Raw genomic sequence first — 16,772 nt, 5'->3', positions numbered from 1 at the left:
TGTAATACTGATTTGGTGGTGATGAACTCATTCAGCTATTTCTTGTCTGGGAAGCTCCTTACCTATGCTTCAATTTTAAATGACAGACTTGCTGGGTAGAGCAATCTTGGTTGTATGTCATTGCTTTTCATCACTTGGAATATTTCCTGCCACTCCCTGTTGTCTGCAAAGTTTCTGTTGAGAAATCAGCTGACAGTCTTATGGGGGCTCCCTTGTAGGTAACTAACTGCTTTTCTCGTGCTGCTTTTAAGATCCTCTCTTTGTATTTAACCTTTGGCATTTTAGTTATGATGTGCCTTGTTGTGGGTCTCTTTGGGTTCATCTTGTTTGGGACTCTTATGTGCTTCCTGGGCTTGAATGTCTATTTCCTTCACCAGGTTAGGGAAGTTTTCTGTCATTATTTCTTCAAATAGGTTTTCAGTTCCTTGCTCTGTCTCTTCTCCTCCTGGTACCCCTATGATGCGAATGTTGGTATGCTTGATATTGTCCTGGAGTCCCCTTAAACTCTCCTCAAACTTTTGGATTCTTTTTTCATTTTGCTGTTCTGGTTGGGCATTTTCTACTATCTTATCTTCTACATCGCTGGTTGGATCCTTTGCTTCATCTAATCTACTGTTGATTCCCTGTAATATAGTCTTCATTTCTGTTATTGTAGCCTTTATTTCTGACTTGTTCTTTTTTATGGTTTTCGTCTCCATTTTTATGCTTCCTATCTCTATTGAAGTTCACCCTGAGATCGTTGAGCATTCTTATAATCAGTGTTTGAAATTCTGCGCCTGATAGATTGTTTATCTCCCATTTTGCTTAGTTCTTTTTTTGGAGCTTTGTTCTGTTCTGTTATTTGGGACATGTGTCTTTGTCTCCCCAATTTGACTGCTTCCCTGTGTTTGTTTCTATGTATTGGGTAGTGCTGCTATGTCTTCTGGTCTTAGTAGAGTGGCCTTATGTAGTAAGTGTGCTGTGGGGTTCAGTGGCACAGTCTGCCTGGTCACCTGAGCCATGCAATCCAGGTGTGTCCCTTGTGTGGGTTGTGTGTGCCCTCCTCTTGTAGTTGAGCCTTGGTTGATAATTACACATCAATGGGAGAGACTGACCCTTGGGCTCACTGGCTGTGAGGACTGGCCTTGACTACAGTGGAAGAGTTGTTATGTAGGGGCTGACCCTACAGAGTAGGATCTACCTCAGCAGGATTCTGGTGTCTGCCCAATCCTCCCCTTGGGTGTGTTGTACTTGGAGACGGCTAGGTGATGCTCCAGCTCATTTAGAACCTGGCCACTAGGGGTGCCAGCCCCGATTCCACCTTATAGGGATCCCCTGTAGGTCAAGTTCAGCTACCCACGTGGGGCCACCCAACCGGAGCCAGAAAGAAATCTGCAAGTGGCTGCTGCCCGTGCTGTGCTTGGAAGCACCTTTGAGAGGCCAAGCTGCAAACCAAGGCTGGCTGTCGCTAGTGCCGGCTTACGGCTGCTCAGCCAGAGGCACAGGACAAGCTCAAGCCAGATACTGCTTGTCTGGTTTCCACGAATCTTTGAAAGTCTAGGAAAGTCTGCACCTTGAGCCAAGGCAGGCAGTCTACACAGACAAAAAAAAAAAAAAAACACTGAAAGCAGCCTGGGTATGCTTGAAAGTAGGGCGGGGCCAGATTTCAAATCGCCAGGGCCGGGAGACTGAACAGTGAAGACTCAGAAACAGCGGCTGCCTGTGTTCAGACGTTGGGAAGGGGAGGGCTCAACAAAGAAACAGTGACCTCAGCTAGCTCCCCCGGTCCAGGAGGAAGCCACCTCTCCAGTCCCCATCCCAAGCCAGATAACTCAGTTCCCCACCATATGTCCCTGCCGCCTTTCCAGCTGCTGCCCCAGCGCTGGAGCTCAGAGCGAGTGATTCCACTGGTGGGTAAGTCCGCAAGCCATCCCTTTAAGAGGAGCACCTGTGAGTGCAGCTGCACTATCTCATGCAGTCACAATCTCTGCTGGTTTTCACAACCAGAAATTATGGGGACTTCTCTGCCCCGCACTTGAACCCTGGGCTGGAGTGGGGCTGGGATTTCTCACCCTTCTAGGGGATGTGGAGGGATGCTCCACACCAAAATAGCCCTCCCGATCTTTAATGGTCACATGCGGATGTGGGCCCAGCCCTTACCACATCTCTGACCTTCCTACCAGTCTGGAGGTGGCTTCTTCTGCATGTCCTTATTTGAAAGGCTTCAGTTCAGCTTGATTTTAGGCGATTCTCCATAATGGTTCTTTTGTAAATTAGTTGTAATTTTGAAGTGGTTATGAGAAAAGGTAAGCACAGCATTTACCTACTGCGCCATCTTGGTACGTAGCAAAAGAACAAGACAAACAAATGAAGAAACAACTATTTCTTTATTCATTCATCCATCGATGGACACTTAGTTTCTTGCCCTGTATTGGTCATTGTAAATAATGCTGCAATGAATATGAGGGGGCAGATCTCTTCAAGATAATGATTTAATTTCCTTCAGGTATATACCCAGAAGTGAAATTGCTGGATCATATGGAAGTTCTATTTTTAACTTTTTTAGTAACTTTCATACTGTTTTCTATAGTGGCTGCACCAATTTACATTCCCACCAACAGTGCTCTCTTTTCTACATAGCCTCACAGCACCTGTTGTCTCTTGTCTTTTTGATGCTAGCCATTCTAACAGGTGTGAGGTGATATCTCAGTGTGTTTTTATTAAGCTTTTATTAAGCTTTTTATGCAGCAGGTGGTAAACCAGGTATAGAGCTTTTGGATAATTATTTTAATATTCACAATTAATGCTGTGAAAAATATTATTTTCAGTTTAGGCTCAGAGAGGCTAAGTAATTTGTCCAAAGTCACACAACTCGTAAGTGGCAGAAGCTGGAATTCAGGATCAGGACTTTCAGTGACACTACAATGTATTAAACTAGAATGAAGTAAAACAGAAGCAAACCATATATTTTAAAAAAGAAAAAAAGAGAAAAAAACTTTTAAAACATTTTTATTCTTTAATACCCTGCCTTGTTCCAAATAGGATGAAGGAAGTTTACAAATGATATAAAAATAGCAAACTACTATTTTGTGAGAAAAAGGAAAGTATAGGAATATAATATGGAGCCAAAGAACAGAAATGCTTTTAAAAACTTTTCTATAGAAGTATAACATACAGGAAAGTGCCCAGGTGATAAGTTTACAACTCAGTAAATTATCACAAAATCATCACAGCCATGAAATAGGTCCCAGAACCCCATTCAGCCTCTCTCCCAACCTCTACTCACTCCTTCCTCCTCAAAGATAACTGTGGTCTTGACTTCTAATACAGTAATTTAAGTTTTTGAATTTTATATAAATGGCTTCTTATAGTATATGTTCTTTTTTATGTTGTATCTATTCTTTTGTGGCTTGCTGCTTTTGCTCAAATTTTTTTGTGAGATTTAACCATGTTATTTTTAAATGTAGCTGTAGGTTATTCATTCTCATTGCTGTATAATTTTCCTTTGTATAAATATACCACAATTTATTATTTATTCTGTTGATGAATATTTGGATTATTTCCAGTTTGGTCTGTTAAGAACATTGCTGCCAGTAATTATGCCAGTTTACACTCCCGTGAGCACTGTAGACAGGTCTTATCGTACTCCATACTCACCGACATGTGGGAATGGCATTCCTTATCTAATTTTGGTCGTTCCTTGGCTGTGATGCAGTTTTTCATTATGGTCTTAATGTATATTTCCTGAATTACTAACAGGATTGAGTACCTTCCCCCAGCATCTAGAACAATGTTGGCATGTAGTAGGTACTCCGTGGAAGTGTTTTTAATGAGTAAATAATTGTGAAAGGCTTTCCTGATAAGGTAGCATATAAGCTGTGATAGAAATGCTGAGAAGCTTCCTGGTGTATGAAAATCTGTGGAAAGAACATTTCGGGCAGAAGAAACAACTAGCACAAAGACCTCAAAGAAAATGAAGTGGACTTGTGAAGAAACTGTACTAATGTGGCTGGAGCATAGTACAGGGTGGGGAAAAAATGGCCTGAGGTAACAGAGAGGAAGATGGGGTCAAATTCTCTGTAGTGCTTTGTTAAGCCAGGGTAGATCGTTTGGGTTTTACTCTTGCTTGAGTAGGAAGCCTTTGGATGGTTTTAAGCAAAGAGTGATGTGATCTGATTTGCCCTGACTCCTGTATGGTGAATTGATTGTAGGAGAGCAAGAATGGAAACAAATTCATTAGGAGGCTGTTAAAATAGTCCAGGTAAGAGCCAAGGTGGCTTAGAAGGATCAGAGAAGTGAAAATGTAAGCAACATGGATGTATTAAAGGTCTGTATTAGGTAGAGAACTTGCTGATGGATTGTCTGAGGGACATAAGACAAAGCACTCGGTGACTCCAGAGACTCGGGCCTTTGACAATTGAGTGAATGGTGGTGCCATTTACTGAGGTTGGGGAAGGGCAGAAGATCAAGAGCTGTGTTTTGTTGATGTTAAGGCTGAGATTCCAGTTAAACAGTAAAATGAAAAAGTCAGGCAGGCAATGGATATGTGAGTATAAGGTCCTGAAAAGAGGTCAGGGCTGAGAACAAGTTTAGTCGTCTTTGGCATACAGATGGCATTCATAGATAAAGAGAAGGGGGGTCCAGGACAAATTTGTGGCACTTCTGACCTTAAAGATCAAGAGAGCCAGCAAAGGAGATTAAACCCATCAGTGGGATAGGAGGGAAACTGGTGAGTGTAGAGACACAGGAGCACCCAGAAGGGAGACTTGCAAGAAGGGAACATTTCAACACAGTCATTTTTATTTTTTATTGTTTTAAACTTGGGAGACATTTATTTACTTTCCCATATCACCATTCATTGATCTTATGTATCTCCTCAGGAGAACATAGCACTAGTGAATGACTGTTACATCCTATGGAGAACTTCACTCTTTGGTCACAGTGTTCAACATAGTTATTTTAATTAGGCTTTAAACTTCCCTGATCCTTCTGAAGAATGAATTTATTAAAAAAGACTTCTTCAGCATTTTCACCATTTATCATAGAATGATGGCTGATTTGTGAAAGAACTTGAGAGGAGGTATGGTCTGTTGCTGAACAATTACTGAGACCCCCTTCCTGAAGAAATTACAGAAATGTAAGCTAGTTCAGGACAAGGCTGGCAAACACACACACACACACACACACACACACACACACACACACACACACACACACACACACACACACACACCGAAAAACCCTTTTATAAGATGCTGTATACAACATACAACCCAGGTCGGTGAAACCCACTTTCTTTCTAAGGATAGCCGTTGTCTGGTTTCCAGTACTCAGATGGTCTTCTGTATCCTTTTCTCCTTTGTTGGGGAGGCACTTTTTTTTTTAAGTTAAGTCATCATATGTTACAAGAATCTTCTTTTATTTCTACCAGCCAAGTATGAAATTAGGAGTTTGAGTAAAGAAAAGGAAATCTAAACAAAGCCCATATTGAATTTTGGCTTAGAAAATGTTTATACATGTACTCTGAGTTTTAAAATTCTGATAACTCTGTTTATACCTGAGCTATGAATTTAAATATCTACCAAAAAAGTATTTTTAATGTCCTAAACATTATTATGTTTAATATGTATACTCTTTTTCTCATTTTGTTATTAAACGAAAATTTTTGAAACAAGGAACTTTATCAAATGACAGACTACCCTGTTGTACTGCTTGCCCTTATATTCTTCAGTGTAAAAGTAATAATAAAATTATTTGAACTTGAAATTTTTTTTTAAGGAAACTTTTTAAAGACTCATTCAACACTGTTCTTCATCTAGGCATTAAAACCAGGATATTAAAGATAGAAAAGAAAGCTCTGTAGTTATTGACAGCTAATTTTTTCTATTTCCAAACTGAGTGATACTGCTTTTGTTTTTGTTTTTTAACTGGATGTTTATTCTATACTGACTGTTTTTACCAGTCTTGTTTTTCTTTTGTTTTTTAAAGTTTATTGGGGTGACAATTGTTAGTAAAGTTACATAGATTTCAGGTGTACAATTCTATAATACATCATCTGTATATCACATTGTGTGTTCACCACCCAAAGTCAGTTCTATTTGCATCACCATGTATTTTATCCCTTTTACGCTCATCTTTATTTCCCTTTACATCTTGCAACACTCCAAGTATGTTACCTAGTTTACAGAGTGGTAACCTAGAATAGAATTGACATTTTTACACACAAACTGAATTGATAGCAACAGTCTATAGTCTATATCTGGAGGTTGAAATAAGAATCAAAAACAGTGTTTTCTAATTGTATTGATGGCTGCTAATTGAATTTTAATTTTAGAATCATTATTTAAGAAAAATTTCAATATGTAAAATTATATTTTCATGTATGTTTTTACAACAGTAAAAAGTACTAGGTTTCCCAGTGTGGCAGTTTCTATTTAATAAAAGAAATTAATCCCTTAAATTTGTTCTTTCTCTAGTTAGAGAAATGTGAAGTACTCTGCAGGAGTTCACACAAGCCTCAGTACAAAAATAGTGTTTTGCTTTCCTGCCCAAAAGGTCTCATGGAGATAATGAGAATCAGATTTGTACAACTATGAAAATTGCTTTATGGCCCTGAATTAAATGTTTAGCACTATGTTTTAATCTTACAACCTCCATTTATGGATAAAAAATTCATTCTTAATGACTTTTTTAAATGAGTTTTATTATTCCTCTTCCTCTTATATGTTAATTTTATCTTGGATAAGCAGTTATCTTATTTGAAGTCGCAAGATAACATTTACACAATGGATAATATTTTATGTCTGGAATAGTATCACTATGTAAAAGACTTAAAGCTGAGATTTCAGATTCATATATGTTTTTGAAGCCAGATCTGTTCTTAAAGTTTGTCTAGTTTTTCATTCAATAAATGAGGAAGCTGAGGGCCCAAGAGTTAAGGAACTTAGCCAGCGTTACGCAGCTAGTTAGTGGCAGACGGAACTACCGCCCAGGCATTCTAACTTCTGATCTGCTACATCCCACTGCCCTACCACAATCCTGCCAACCCAGTTAAATGTCACATATTAAATATAGTAGGAGTTCCATTAAGGGTTTAATTGAACTAAAATTGATTGATTACTTCTCTCAGATGAGAACCCAATATCTAGTTAGTAGACATCTGCTCTCACCTAGTGTTCTTTACTTTTCTTTCAGCAGCAGGTTCTAGACTTCTGTTCCCTTGGAGGCTGGGGATTTGTTCTAACTTGTCCCTCAAATTCTGCTTCAGTTTTCGGTGGGTGCTACTAAAATCTTAGCTTTTAAATATTAGATGATTTTCAGAAAAGAGAAGCAACTGAGATTTTCTAGCTAAATTTGACATGTCCAGAAACATAAAACTAGATAAAAATAGTCAACCCAGCTTCATATATACCTGTTATTTAAGAAATACAACTTTACCCAATGACATAAGTAAGCTCAACTATTCAATACATTCTGTTTCAAGAGTTTGTTATTTAACTGGTAACCAAACTTCCAGCAATTGTTTCTAGATCAATTTTTTTAATCTCCAGGGCTGTATATCTTTCTATTCATTCTTTCCCTTCAGAAGGCATATATAATAGACCACATTCAGAGAAAAACCATAATAATCCCACACAGGATAACATTATTTTTATTCAAGACTTTTACACCACTTTTCTGTTTTATGTTATATTCATAAAAAGAGGGTGTTCTACCCATTATATGCATCTGTGTATCCTATTCATTCTATAGGTTAAAAAAAAAAAGATTTTTAAATTTGTTGATGACAATATGTGTTTCTAATTAATGATGGTAGTTTTATTATAGAACTGGAGTTAAACCATGATGAGAGTGTGACAAAAAAAGATAGGTCTGGTAGGAAAGGTTAAGGTGAGATAATGAAGTCACTTAGAAAAGAAAAATTAAAAATAAAGAAAAAGTGAGGAAAGGAATTACAACCTAGAAAAGATGAGATACCAAGGAAAGAAGCCCCTTAGGAATATTGACTGAGGTAGGAGAAGGTTTGTTAAGGGATGTCTAGGATAAATCTGAGTGAGCAGCCAACTTAGAAAAAACAGAATCAATCTGAGACTAGGGATTTGGATCTGGTACTCAGAATTAAAGGAACAAATAAATATCAAGAGATAATATCTTCACACTGGCCAAGGAACAGAACTAATCAGAATTGTAAGTCAGACTTGGATAGTAAGCTGGACCAGATGGAATTTTTTTCTAATATTGTGCCAGACACTATTGGAAGTACAGTACAGTCTTACTATCTGGAGAAGAAATTTACAATCTGATGGGGGAAAGTGTACAGTTAGTTTGATAAAGAGTATGTAGTTGGTACTGATAGTGAATCCTTAATAATTCAGAAATGGGATATAACATAGCACTTAATTTCATTTATTTTGATTAATGGTTGTTATGCTCTCCTTGATGCTCACAAACAAGCTAACTTGTCTCTTATTCAGTCTTATGTTCCTTAGAGTCTTTCGAAAGCCCTGATGCAGTACTGTGAACTCGCAGAGTCAGTCAGTTCTCTTGATGTTCAAATTGTCCGGAATTTGACCAGTGGGAACTCTTTCAAGCTAGCTCCAGTACCTTTTTTCCTATAACGCCATTAGTCTGTGCACTTTTGTGTTTTCTGACATAGGTGGCAAGTTTTTAAATAGTACTTTACATCAAATAAGTACAGCTAGATTTTTACATGTATAGTAGTGAAACAATTTTAGTACTGATCTGTAAATTGCTTAATATTAGGTTGGTGCAAAAGTCATTGCAGTTTTTGCTATTATTTTTAACCTTTTTTAAACCGCAGTTACTTTTGCACCAACCTAATAAACGGCGCCCCCAAGTTTACTGCTACCCCTCTGGCATCATATATAGTTGTTACAATGCCATTGACTTGGCAGGGGAGAGTTATCACTTTGTGAGGGGTGTAAATGTCTAATCATTATGTTGTTTCGTATACCTGAAACTAATATAATTAAAAAATAAAAAATAAATTGTCCCAGTAATTACTCTATGACAGTTGGATTGGAAACGTAAGTCGTAAGAAACCACTTCGAGGGAAACTGGGTGTCATATACCGCTTGGATTATGAGAAATAAAGGCAGATGATAATAAACATTTTAAAAAGGCAATGGAGCTAACCATGAAGCCTATAGCGACAGGTTTTATAGTTACTTACAGAAGTTCTTAAGCAGATTTAATTCAGTAAGCGTAGAAAAGGCTTTTTCTTCTTTTCAGCATTCCTGCGAATAAACCATCCAATAGCATAGTCTTAGATCTTAGATATGAGGAAAATAAGCTATCAGTGCTTCAAACCATTTAATAATATGTACAATACCAATAAGCTTGACTGCAGTACTAAATAGGTATATTTGCCAACATTTAGAATGGTACTAACATGTGCTTGAGGATTTCATTCAACCTTACATGGGCAACCAAAATAAGCTACAGTTTTAAAATTCATTGAACTTACTCATATACTCGGGTTTCAAGACTTGGGTATTTATTTTTTAAATGTATTTTATTTACTCAAAAGCTGATTATCCCTTACTGCATCTAACTCTTACTTTTTCCTTTCATTATCATGCCAGTATGAACTTCTAAACACATTCATAAAATGGAGAAGAGGGGAAAAAATAGATAGATACCCATGTAACTTATCAGGTTCTTAATAGCAGTTATGATTATTTTTTATTTGATTAGTTTTGCTTCTGGATTTTGTGTCTTTGTTCTCCATCTTTCTACAGGTGATTGAGAAACTACCATCTTTAGAACAGTAAGACTTAGAGTCAGGAGACCTGGATTCGAGGTCTAATTCTGCCACTGATTAACTGTGTGACCTTAGGATGCCAGTTTACTTCATATATTCATTCAGTCAGTGAACATTTGAGCATCTTTTAGCTCCCAGGCGTCCTCAGGCTTTGCCTCAGTTTCTGTGTCTTAAAACAGTTACGCTAAATGATCTTTCAAGTCCTTTCCATCCCAGTCCTATGCTAGGTGTATAAAATCCATAGTCCCAGCTGTTAAGGAATTCCGCCTGGTAGGGATAGTCAGTCGGTGTGAGCAGTGCTGTGGTAGAACCACATTGTGCCATGGCCTAGACACGTGTCAAAAAGTCTTTTAGTGTGTTTCAGAAGAGTAGAAAAGATATTCTACTCCAGGAAAAGGAGATTAGAAGGGTATTTTGGGCAGAGAGACCATGATATGCAAAAGTTTGGCGGCAAGTATAGAGCTCACAAAGGAGACTGAGAAGGAGCAGCTATAAAAGTAAGAGAGAAATCAGGAGAGAGGAGCATTTCAGAAACCAGAGAGAGAGACTTTCTCTGATCAGTTTGTTTTTGGTGTGTGGTACTGAAAATAGCATTCATAGAGATTGATCTGATGGCTGAAAATAAAGCTTTCTTAAACAAGAGGAAATACATAAAATACAATCTTCTTCCTTGATTATATTTTGAATTATATTCCTTTTAAGCCTTCGGTCTAAATGATGCATCTCAGAGACAATTTGAATCTTTTCAGTTCATTTTAGGTATTCTTTTGCTATTATCCACCAAGCTATCCAATATTTCACATTTACTTTTTAGTGCTATATATTCTTTTTTTTTTTTTTTTTAACAGGACTTTATTGGGGAACAATGGTCAAATTGTTGTCCTTTCAATCTTAGTTGGGGGGGGGGGGGTTCTGTTCAGCTTCAAGTTGTTGTTCTTTCAGTCTTAGTTGTGGAGGGCGCAGCTCAGCTCCAGGTCCAGTTGCCGTTGCTAGTTGCAGGGGGCACAGCCCACCATCCCTTGCGGGAGTTGAACCAGCAACCTTGTGGTTGAGAGGACAGGCTCCAACCAACTGAGCCATCTGGGAGCTCAGCGGCAGCTCAGCTCAAGGTGCCGTGTTCAATTTTAGTTGCAGGGGGCGCTGCCCACCATCCCTTGCGGGAGTCGAGGAATTGAACTGGCAACCTTGTGGTTGAGAGCCCACGCTCCAACCAACAACTGAGCCATCCGGGAGGCAGCTCAGCTCAAGGTGCCGTGTTCAATCTTAGTTGCAGGGGGCAGCGCCCACCATCCCTTGCGGGACTCGAGGAATTGAACTGGCAACCTGGTTGAGAGCCCACTGGCCCATGTAGGAATCCAACCAGCAGCCTTCAGAGTTAGGAGCACGGAGCTCTAACCGCCTGAGCCACCGGGCTGGCCCCAGTGCTATATATTCTTAAATATAGATATCCAGTTTCTTCAACTATGCCAGGTCTTTGAAATATACTCAATCATTTGAAAAAAACTTATTTTTTTATCAAGTAATTCAATTTTAAATGCCAGTTTTTTTTTTTAAGAAACAATAACATAGTATTCAAACTAGGAACATTTGAAAATGTGCTCCACAAATTTACTAAGTGTGAATTAAAGGAGAATTGATAAAAGACGAATAGCTAGCTCTCTCAGATTTACAAATACTAAAATTTTACATAGTTGGTTGGAAGTCTGGAGTGCAGTAAATCATGTGCTTTTCATGGACCATATCTCACAAATGCAGTTGGACGTAAGATAATCAGATTTTTACTCCCCACAAGCTAGACAGCTGAAATGTCATACCAGTAATGCGTGTCAAAGACTTAGTGCTACTTTGCTGCCTGTCTGATTTAAGTTGTTGTGGTCAGTCTGAGGAACCTGTGATATGATAAGATAGTATTCATTGGATCATGTGGTTTGCAAGTGCCCGATCTTAACGTAGCAGCCTGTGAACATTCGGAATGAGGAAGAGAGGGATCCTAACCCTGTCTGTTTGAAAGCTTATTTTGTGTGGGTGTGGGTGTGTGGTTATATGTGCATATTATGTATTTTTTAAATGATTTTTTTCATCAGGAGTTAGTGTTAGTGTCTGAAAAAAGTGAATACTACAAATGTATTCATCTCCTTTTAGTTAATACTTCAATCTAAAGCAGTAAAATTTTTATTGCAAGTATTTTCTGCCTGTTTAAAATGAAACTGTCGACAGTAGCCATCATTTCTTTTTCTGTTGAGGAAAAAACTAGATGTTGAAAATGCACTTTGTTGGTGGCTTTTGGTTTTTTTTTAATTCAATTAAATTTTCTACATTTCCTAAATAGAAAATTATTTATTTTCAATTTGACAAGATCTCCGTTGGAAACATACCCACAAAAATAGCGATGTGATATAGATAGATAGATAGATAGATAGATAGATAGATAGATAGATAGATAGATAGATAGATAGACAGACACAGTTCACCCATTTAAAGTGTACAATTCAGTGGTTTTTAGTATATTCAGAGTTGTGCAACCGTCATTACAATCAATTTTTGAACGTTTTTATCACTATAAAAATTAATCCCGTTTCCATTAGCAGTCATTCCTCATTTTCCCCCAGCCCTAGGCAACTAATCTACTTTCTCTCTCTATAGATTTCCCTAGTTTGGACATTTCATTTAAATGGAATTATATGATATGTCATCATCTGTGATTGGTTTCTTTCTTGGCATAATGTTTTCAAAGCCCATCCATGCTGTAGTATGTACCAGGGCATCAGTACTTCATTCCTTTTTATTGCCTAATAATGTCCCATCAAATGGATATACTACATTTTATTTATCCATGCATCAGTTGATGGACTTTTGAGTTGTTTCTGTGTTTTGGCTGTTATAAATAATGCTGCTGGAAGCATTGGTGTACAGGTTTCTTTGTGAGCGCACGTTTTCATTTGTCTTTGAATATATACTTAGTAGTGGAATTGCTGTGTCGTATGGTAACTCTGTGTTTAACCATTTGAGGAACTGCCAGATTGTTTTCCAAAGCAGCTGTATCATTGTACATTCCTACCAGCAGTGAATGAGGGTTCCAATTTCTCCACATCCTAACCAATACTTGTTGTTATCTCTCATTTTGATTGTAGCTATCCTAGGAAGTGTGAATGTCATCTCATTTTGGTTTTTGATTTGTATTCTCCTGATGGCTAATGATATAGGGCATCTTTTCACATGCTTTTTGGCTACTTAGGTCTTTAGAGAAATATCTATTCAAATCTTTTACCCATTTCATATCGGGTTATTTGTCTTTTTATAATTGAGTTGTAAGTGTTCTTTATGTATTTTAGACACAAGTCCCTTATCAGGTAAATGATTTAAAATTTGGTTAAGTGATTAGATGGACTGATAAAACCTATGTTTTAGCTTTAGAGAGGAATAATTCCTCTTAACAGAATTCAATCCAGATAGAAAAGAAGTATTTCATTTTCATGAGGATATTTTGCTGAAAGTTTGAATTTTTTCATGGCTTCAGCTAAAGGTTAAATCAAATGAAATGTATGTGGTACTTTGATGTAGCTTTAAAAGTTCAGAGTGAAACAAGTATGAAGTGATTTATTTCCTGTAATTGGTCAGAAATTTACATAGAACCTCCTGTATTCCTAACCTCATCACCATTGACATTACAGTACCTTCTAAATAATGTTAATGGTTTCAGTGTTATCGATATGTGTCAGCTGCCAGGAAGAAGACAATGGCAGTTTCATTTTGTTTGACCCAGTATACTGGATAAATCTAAGTATTCACTATAGAAACACTAAGAGTTCTTTGTAAATTACTTTCATTTCTTCCCCCTCTCTCCTTCACTGGTAACAAATGCATACTATAAGTTTCTTCATAGTATAACTTTCCTTTCCCCTTCTTCACTTTTCAATATGGGTACATATTTTTTCTTTGCTTGTAAAAATGTGTTTTAATTTAACATAGAATCTATATTTTTTTAAATTTCAAGTGTTTTATCTGGTTTTTTTAAAAAATGATTTACTTAGCTTAAAGCTAGAAACATTTTCAGCATTGTCTATTTTATAGTCTTTCAATAAAATTCTTAAACTTTTAAATAGTCTTTTAAGTACTGTAGGTCTAAATGTTGGCCCTTGTATATGTAATGCAATGATCAAAAAGTCATGACCTCCAATTGATCACTTTTATTGGTTTCCTGTTCTGATTCACTGGAAATCTTTTGGGTTGGGTTAGTTTTAATCTTTGTCATGTGCACAATTCAGTTTTTAAAGAAGCTTGTGAGTGAGAATAAATTTACCATAGCATTTCCTATTTACATTTATTTTAAAATTTGAAAACTGAGAAAACTGTTCGTAAGGAAGCCAATAATATTACTGATTAAACTTTGGCGAGGGAGGGGGCGGAAATAAAGCCTCTAGAACTTAGAAATACAAATCTGTGTGATTATTGGACTTGATGTCCATCTTCCCATATAAAGTATAATGTATAGTTATTTAAAATTTTATATGTTGTACATCACTTACAGAAATGTTACATTTAGCTTTAAAGGCTATATAGCTCTATATTTTACAGATTGATTATACAAACCCCCATGTACAAATAGGAGCTTTTATAATCTGATATGACTCAGTCTTGGAAACTTACTGCAACTGTTTTGCACTTCACTTGGTATCACATGACTCACTTCAATGGTTTAAACCCTGTCTAGTAGTGATCAAAGTTCATTTGGTTAGGGGGTTTTTTTGGTATGTGGATGATTTTTTTCCACTTTGTTGTGGATTGATTGTCTTTCAAAATACTCAATGCAGTCTTCTTACTCTTTTGAATCTCAGAAACTGGTAGTTGCCTGCACAATTCAACCTTCAATCACACACGGGGTAAAAATTTTTCACTTAATATAATATGCATGGAAGTACTTTTAACTGTAAAGCATCACGTAAATATAAGGGTTTGTTATTAATTCTGTTACCCCATCATGTTAAAAGTGGGGAAGAATAGCTTGTGTCTCTTTAAAACCAGCTGTAAAAATCAACCCTTTTTCAAGCACACTAACTTTTTCAGCACTGTTCTCTCATGTGATGAAAGGAAGCAAACACAGGGGCTCTGTCCACATGAACACTGCTCAGGTGACCAACTTTTCTTAGCACAGATTTCTCTATCATTTATTAAGAAGTCATATTTTAAAGTCTATAAATCTCTAAAACTATGACACTTCTTTGTTTTACAAAAGAAAATTCTATCTTAACCTTTACTGGTTTGGCTAAACTAACAAAAAAATTTTAAATACTTACGTATCCTTAATGATTATGAAGTCTTTCGGAGCTTTAGAATATTCATCCCTGCAGGCTCTCCCTACTTTAAAATTTTAATGATAATTTTATGTGAAATAGCTGTAATAGTTTTTAATTCTCTCTCTTAGTGTTTGAATTTTTACTATAATGCAGTTAGAAACTCTGCTGTTTCCTGTCAAAACCTACGTTCATCAGACTATGAACATGACAGTTTCCTGTTTTCTTATTAACTATACTGCATTTTGTGCTTTATTCTTTAAAGTTGTATAATATCTTGGCTTATCACTTTCCTTTTCTAATTACTTAATGCTTTCTTAAGTCAGCATTGTTTAATATGTGCAGAGAAATCCTAAAATCTCATCTCTGTTGATAGTGAGAGGTTATGATTTTGTTAACTTTTTAAGTTGTAATGAGTATGTAAGAATGTCTTAAGTATTATTTAAATACATTCTACATGTTTTTACTTTTTTCACTCTGTCTCTTAATGCATAACATGATGAAGCAGTCCACATCAGGTAAGAAACAGTACATTATTTGGATCTTGTGTGTGTGTGTATATGTATGTATGTGTGTGTGTGTGTGTGTGTGTGTGTGTGTGTGTGTGTGTGTGTATATATATATATATATTTATTTATTTATTTATTTATTTATTAGTGCTCCCGTCTGTCTACTTATTAATATTCTCATTCAGTATTTACAAGAATGGAATAATCAGTACCTAAGGGCTTTTTTCAAGAATCCTGCCATCTTTTCAGTGTAGTTTATCAACATTTCTTATGTTCCAACTCTTGTCAAGTCAGAATGCTAAGTTCTAGGATACAAAAATGATTAAGGACCAGTCCCCCCCCATCAGGGGCTAACAGAAGAGGTAGGATATATGTACAGCAACCAGTCAGTCAATGTTTTTCCAGAAAGGGTTGATTTTAAATATTTAATTACAGTGTTAAATCATATAATTTGGAAAAAACTTACGTATCTATAAATAAGACACTCAAATATAAATATGTGTGTGTCAGTCAATAAAATATATATATTAAAGTATTTATGAAAATATGGCTGTTGATTTATTGAAATATTATAAAAATTATTTAAAAGGTTTATTAAAATGCTAATATTTTAAACTATAAATATCAAAATAATACTAGAAAATAAAAAATGCTTTTAAAAGTAAAGGAAGCAGTTTTAGGTTTTTTTTATGTTGTTACTGGATTATTTGAGGATTTTGTTCTGGTGATAACTACTTTATTATCAAAATGGCCAAGCTACAAATAAATTTGGAAGCACATTTGAGAGATTTCATTGATGACTTTATTCTTGGAATTCAGCTAAACAAATAACTGAAACTATGAAACTGAATATGCACAGTGGAAAATGCTTATTTTTACATTTATACCCTGCCTTGTTCCCCATATATTTCGAGGGACTTTGCATGAATGCATATAGTGCAAAAATAACTTAATATTAGGTTAATTACACCAAATGAAATTGCTAATCCTTGACTTTGACTTACAAAAATGGCACTATCATACAATTCAATCTAACAGTTAAAAAAATTAGTTCTAAGGCAAAATCTAGTAAAATCAAAGTTAGTTTTATCACAAAAACGTATATAGTATCAAAGTGGGCCACATATTTGGCAGCTAGCGCAAAGCAGGTAGCATAATATATTGAAGATTCATGATGTCTAATAAGACAAAACCAAACCAGTTATTCTT

The 16,772-nt window shown here is 36.3% G+C and overlaps 1 protein-coding gene across 5 annotated transcripts in view; it reads left to right on the top strand.

Moving 5' to 3' along the window:
- The window catches only part of EVI5 (ecotropic viral integration site 5), a 223,954-nt gene that overhangs the window by 188,626 nt on the left and 18,556 nt on the right, over positions 1–16,772 (top strand). Inside the window, exon 20 of one of the 5 annotated variants that reach the window (XM_088791325.1) lies at positions 15,560–15,572. The exons of 3 other annotated variants lie outside the window; for them this stretch is intronic. In XM_088791325.1, the coding sequence (XP_088647451.1) occupies positions 15,560–15,572 (13 nt within the window). Of the gene's footprint in view, positions 1–14,598; positions 14,923–15,559; positions 15,573–16,772 lie in introns of those variants that run through there. One more of the 5 variants, XM_088791324.1, reaches the window with a different exon arrangement.

The sequence above is a fragment of the Rhinolophus sinicus genome, chromosome 14 (genome assembly GCF_057876585.1).
Source record: "Rhinolophus sinicus isolate RSI-liver-muscle chromosome 14, RSI-T2T, whole genome shotgun sequence".
NCBI lineage: Eukaryota > Metazoa > Chordata > Mammalia > Chiroptera > Rhinolophidae > Rhinolophus > Rhinolophus sinicus.
Note: the sequence above shows the minus strand (reverse complement) of the source record. Positions and strands in the feature narration are given on the sequence as shown.